Genomic DNA, 6040 nt, shown 5'->3' with positions numbered 1-6040 from the left:
TAATAGTGGAAAATGAAATGCCCCTCGGGAAGACTACTGTTACTTTGGGCATTATAGCCCCGTCGGTAACAATAGTCTTCCCTCGGGTCACTAACTTTCCACTATAGCCCTCCTCTCCAGTCCATTTTATATATATATATATATATATATATATATATATATATATATATATATATATATATATATATATATATATATGTTATCAGATCTTCAACCAAAACCTAATATTAGATAAAAGGGACCCTGAGTCAACAAGTAACACAAAAATTTGATACATATTTTATTTATTTATTAAAGTTATGCGAAAAAGTAAATCGCCCCCTTAGACTCAATAACTGGTTACGCCACCTTTAGCAGCAATAACTGCAACCAAACGCTTCCTGTAGTTATTGATTAGTCTCTCACAGCGCCGTGGAGGAATTTTGGCCCACTCCTCCATGCAGAACTGCTTCAACTCAGTGACATTTGTGGGTTTTCGAGCATGAACTGCTCGTTTCAGGTCCTGCCACAACATCTCAATGGGGTTTAGGTTTGGACTTTGACTAGGCCATTCCAGAAATTTATTGTTCAACCATTCTGATGTAGACTTGCTTGTGTGTTTCAGATCATTTTCTTGCTGCATGACCCAGCTGCGCTTCAGCTTCAGCTCACGGACGGATGGCCTGACATTCTCCTGTAGAATTCTCTGATACAGAGCAGAATTCATGGTTCCTTCAATGATGGCAAGGCGTCCAGGTCCTGATGCAGCAAAGCATCCCCAAACCATGACAATTTATATTGGGCAGGGCTGGCCCAAATCAGGCCTGGTTGTTAACCAAAGTACTCAAACAGCTGACCCTAATTATCCCTTTAATTGGGTTGAGTTAACTGTGGGGGGGGGGGGCAATAACTTTTTCACACCTGAAGATTGCATGTTTGATTACCTTGCACACCAAACAAATGAGAGACGCACCAAACTTTGGTGTCATTTTTTTCTCTCAGACTCCCTCTATATACTACTACAACCCACCAAAAAATCTGACCAAATACAATGTGAAAAATGTGCAAAAATGCATAAAATCAGATAGGGGCAAATACTTTTTCACGGCACTAATATATATATATAAAATTTGCAAAAACCTTTGTTAATACATCAGTCAGGGTTGATATTAAAACAACAAAATAGAGAAATGCAATGCATTCTCTCCCACCCCCTTACAAGCAGTGGAAGGGGCAAGGCAACACAAGCAACCACAGACAGCCATCATCACTGAAGACGAACAACATACAACTCTCTGCAGATAACACACAAGACATCCATCATCATGGTCCACTAGGTGTATGACCTCTAAGTGCTCCCTAGAGACCTACTGGGAGGCTATCGAGGTTGTCAGAAGATAGCATAAGGATGGATATTTACAGAACGCATGCATGTGTGCTATCTGCTAACATAGTCCTAAAACACTAGAGAATACAGAACATACTGGTATTACAGCACACATATACAGCCCAACTGTGACGGTAAGACCATCCCTCCCATTAAACTGTATTCTGTTGCTCATCCAATATAACACTGAAAAACTGTTGGTTGATCTGTGTTGTTGGTCCTGCCCTCTCAAACTGACATGACACAGCACAGTAAGTGTAAGTGTAATATACCTACCTTCACTACATGCCATTACAGGGATACTCGTCACTTACAGGGTAAAATAAATGCACACACCAAGAAGGTCCTATAGACCACCAGGTGAAGACTTTCAAAAAATAATAATAAAAAAAAAACCAACACCTTCCACATACATAGTTACTCCATGACACTGTGTGAAGCAGATTGATTTGTTTAAAAAAAAAAAAAAAAAAAAAAAGCACAAGACACACAAATGCAATACAATACAAAATAGTTGTAATTTATATCTTCAAAAACAAACAAACATAATGTTACAACTATTTAAATGTATTCCACATTTGAACAGCAACTATATATATATATATATATATATATATATATATATATATATATATATATATATAAAGATGAAATTAGTAAACATGCCGGAGCAACGTGGATGAGGGACGCAGCAGACAGGCTTTTGTGGAAGAATCTTGGGGAGGCCTTCATCCAGCTGTGGACTGAAAAAGACTGAAGATGATGATGATGATATTTTTATACTATATATATATATATATATATATATATATATACACACACACACACACACACACACACACATACATACATACATATATATATATATATATATATATACACACACACACACACACACACACACACTGAAAACAAAAATCTTTCTTTAAGATGTAATATTAAAGTTGATTGAGTAACATAGAAACAGCTTTTTTTTCTTTCTTTTTTTCTTACAGAAATAGCTTGGACAACATGAACAATACAACATGTTCATTCTTTTTTCTTTAAATAAAAAAAGAAATCCTTTTTTAATTTAAATGGAGATAAAAGCAAAAAAAAAAATATTTCTCAAAATCTGTACAAATTGCTAGGGAAAAACATCAGACTTAATTGTGTGTTTGTTATATTAATACAATGAAAAAATTTAGTCTGGGCTGAGCTGTTTTCATTGTTGCTTTTCAGTTTTGAAACTATTTTCCATGGCCATTTAATACACAAGTACTACTTGTGGAAAGTCTCAACACAAATATGTCACAAAATGAATTTACACTTTAGTTTTTCTGCTTTTCGAAGGAAACAAAACTAAAAACAAATTGAGTTACATTTTGGAATCGTTATTTCAGCATCCTAGCCTATCCATTTGCTGTTTGCTTATTTTATTTTTTGTGATCAACAAAAGCGACAAGTTCAGAAAAAGGAAAAAGTAGTGCAAAGTTTAAAACAGCGCTACGCTTTTGTTTTTGCTTCAAAGCCTCTGGTTGATTTGTATTATTATTATTATACTTATTATTTCTAAATGCTTTTCTCCTTGTTAAAAACAGTCTTTATCCTTAATCTTCATCCTCTGCCACTCTAGTTTAAAAAACAAACAGCAGGGCGTTCCATACAGCTGACGTCTACAAGGAAACACACTATCGGAAGCAGTGGGTCACTATGAGAATCCAGGTCCGGTCCCCCTCTCCCGTCGGCTCGTGCTGCTTTTTAAAAAGTCTCTGTGTGGATTTCTGCACTCAGTGAAGTCTTTCTCCACGCTGCAAAGGCACCTTGCACAGACCCTGCACTGGGCAGCGGCCAATGGCTCCAGGCAGTGCTGACTTGCCTTTTTGTTTCTGATAAAATTCACAAGAATGAAATCACAACTGTTCTCACACGGAAAGGGGGTTCAGGTTGGTGAGGAGGATCTGGTAGATGGGGTGCAGGAGGAGGGAGAGGATTGATGGGGTGGGGGGGGGGGGTAGACAAGCATTAGGACTGCTTCAGGCGCTTGCGGGGAGGGCCCAGGAACGGGCACTGTGCTGACGCCAGGGAGCGGTAAGCTTCTGCCACCAGGTGAGGGTGAGACACCACCATGGACTTCCAGCCAGACGTCTCCATCACGTCCGCCGCATGGCTGAGAGAGAGAGAGAGCTTATTAATCAATAGATTTGTGCAGTTTATTATAGTTCAATTGAGTACAAAAAGTAAAAGTAGGCTTTCTTGCTGCAGTATTTTATAGAACAGAATATGGCTATTGGACCATATATGCTCACTGACCACCCCAAAAGGAGTATCCCATTCAGGCTTAAAAAGAATACAAAGGCTATCAGTAGTCTTTGGCATAAGCAAGTTCAGTTTAATGAGCACAAAACATGCTGAAATTTAAAATGTCCTTGCTAATATTCAGTTAGCTATTTAATTATAGATAACTAAATTTTTGCATGTTGATATAAACCAAAACCATGACTGGCCGTGTGGTTCCCATGAAACCACAGATTAATTTAAATTAATTACTGCACACCGCAAGTGATCACAAACTACGAATCCTAATTCTGTAGATAGGCTTTTTTTTTATTCCTTTGCCATCCTGTGTGCATTGCACTTAGGCAAAAAAACAAAAAAAACAAATAACATTTACAAAAAAATACTCCAAAGTGACTAACTTTCTTATCTACTGTTCACATGACAACGATGTTTTAAATCAGCTTATCAGTGCGTGCGTACTTTTCTGCGACCTGTACAGGAGGAGGGACAAAGTCAGTGTTGCATTGTTATTTTGATTTAGGTTGCTAAAATCTACTAGTTTTCAGGTAAAATACCAAAAATGGACGACTAAGGATCGTGTCAAGAAATGTCCAAAGAAACTACATGCAGATGGAGGTAAATTGTTTTGCACATCTTGTAATGTGACTTTGGAGAAAATACAATCAAATCGCTATTTAGCTTCATAATCACTTATTAAACAAAAGGCTACTACAGAGTCTGCTAAATAGAACGTAAAACAAATAACAGCTTTCAGAAAACAAACTTCAAAGTCAGTGCAGACAAAAGGTATTCCTGTCGGTGTCGGTTGTATTCAAGTTAAATCAGTACTACAGGTAAGATCAGCAAAGCCACCTCGCTTCAAGCAACCTGCTGCCTTACTTTTTAAACGCAGTTAGAATTTTAGACCTGAATAGGCACGTTTTCTTTCTTTTGACTCTGTACTAATAAAATAAATTCCTGGATGGGAGAAACAACATGACAGTGAACGTGCTGCACATATGGACTTTATTAAAGTATGCCAGATGCCCTTGAGTAACCAAGTTTTGGGACTGTTTCTAATCGATTTCCTCATCTGTATAACTTGGCAAAGCTTTGCTTTACACTTCCAACCAATTCAGTGGATGCAGACGTGCAGTCTCAATGTATGGGCAGGTCCACACCGGACAGAGAATGAATGGCAGCAACTGCTGGGGATGTTGCATGCTTGCCTTTAACAAATGACAGCACTAAGTTTTAGTAAGGAAGCAACTACCACTATATATATTGCTGAAATAAATAACTGTAGACATCTATTTCTTGTAACTTTTTTTTTTCCTCATCCACAAATGCAAAACATTTGCTGCAAAAGATTCGCTCAATTCTTTGTTTGAGAAATTTCTAGAAATTATAAAAATTTCCATTGGGGTATGTAAACTTTTTACTACAACTGTGTGTGTGTGTGTATGTATATATATATATATATATATATACACACACATACATACATACATACATACATACATACATACATACATACAGTGGACCAAAAAATGGAAACACCAATGTTATCCCGTTCTGTGGAGTTCTCGGCGGACTGTTTTTGATGAAACTGGTTGCTCGCGCCGCAGGTTGAAATTTGCAGTCAATTGATCTGCAGTTGCTCGTCCGTTTTGTCTTGCACTTCGAATTAATGCACGGATATCACGATCCTGGAGTATGCGCTTCCACCCACTTTTGCCCTTTGCTGATGATGTTTTTCCCTCGCTATGCAGCCCTAAATCAGCTCAGGTGCAAATGATTTGTTTGAAAGGTCACAAAATTAGTGAAATGGTTTCAGCCTCTGTGTACTCAAAGTGGTTTAACTTGTAGATAATTTACCTCAGGTATATAAAGACTTTCAAGCTGCAACTCACATAGTGATCCAACAAAGCAACCATGAAGACCAAGGAGCTTTCGGGATAAAGTGGTAGAGAGGCACAGAGCAGGAGAAGGGTAGAAGAAAATTTCAAAAGGGGCTGATTATCCCACAGTGAAGTCCATCATTAAGAAGTGGAAGATGCATCATACCACCCAGACACTACCCAGATCAAGTCACCCTCCCAAAATGAGCAGCCGGACAAAGAAACTGGTTCGGGATGTCACTCTGAAGCCAACAATGAACTTGAGAGATCTGCAAAGTTCTGTGTCTGAGATGGGAGTCAGTGTTCACACATCAACAATAAGCTGGTCCCTACACAAAGCTGGCCTGTATGGAAGGGTTGCAAGAAAGAAGCCATTACTCAAAAAGATTCATTTTAAAGCACATATGGAGTTTGCAAAAAAGCATGTAGATGATAATGCAGACATGTGGATAAAGGTTTTGTGGTCAGACGAGACAAAAATTGAACTTTTCGGTCTAAATTCCAAGCGTTACGG

General features: G+C 38.1%; 1 protein-coding gene across 4 annotated transcripts in view; it reads right to left on the bottom strand.

Annotated features, from left to right (window-relative positions):
- Positions 1–1814: 1814 nt before the first annotated feature.
- Positions 1815–6040, bottom strand: part of LOC117434577 (speckle-type POZ protein) — a 165419-nt gene continuing 161193 nt past the window's right edge. For all 4 annotated transcript variants that reach the window (XM_034057158.2, XM_059002810.1, XM_034057159.2 and 1 more), the window contains one exon: positions 1815–3515. In XM_034057158.2, coding sequence (XP_033913049.1) covers positions 3371–3515 — 145 coding nt within the window. In that variant the 3' untranslated portion in view covers positions 1815–3370. The remainder of the gene's footprint in view (positions 3516–6040) is intronic.

The sequence above is a fragment of the Acipenser ruthenus genome, chromosome 28 (genome assembly GCF_902713425.1).
Source record: "Acipenser ruthenus chromosome 28, fAciRut3.2 maternal haplotype, whole genome shotgun sequence".
In the NCBI taxonomy this organism is placed as follows: domain Eukaryota; kingdom Metazoa; phylum Chordata; class Actinopteri; order Acipenseriformes; family Acipenseridae; genus Acipenser; species Acipenser ruthenus.
The sequence above is the reverse complement of the archived record's forward strand: the minus strand, read 5'-3'. Positions and strand labels throughout refer to the sequence as shown.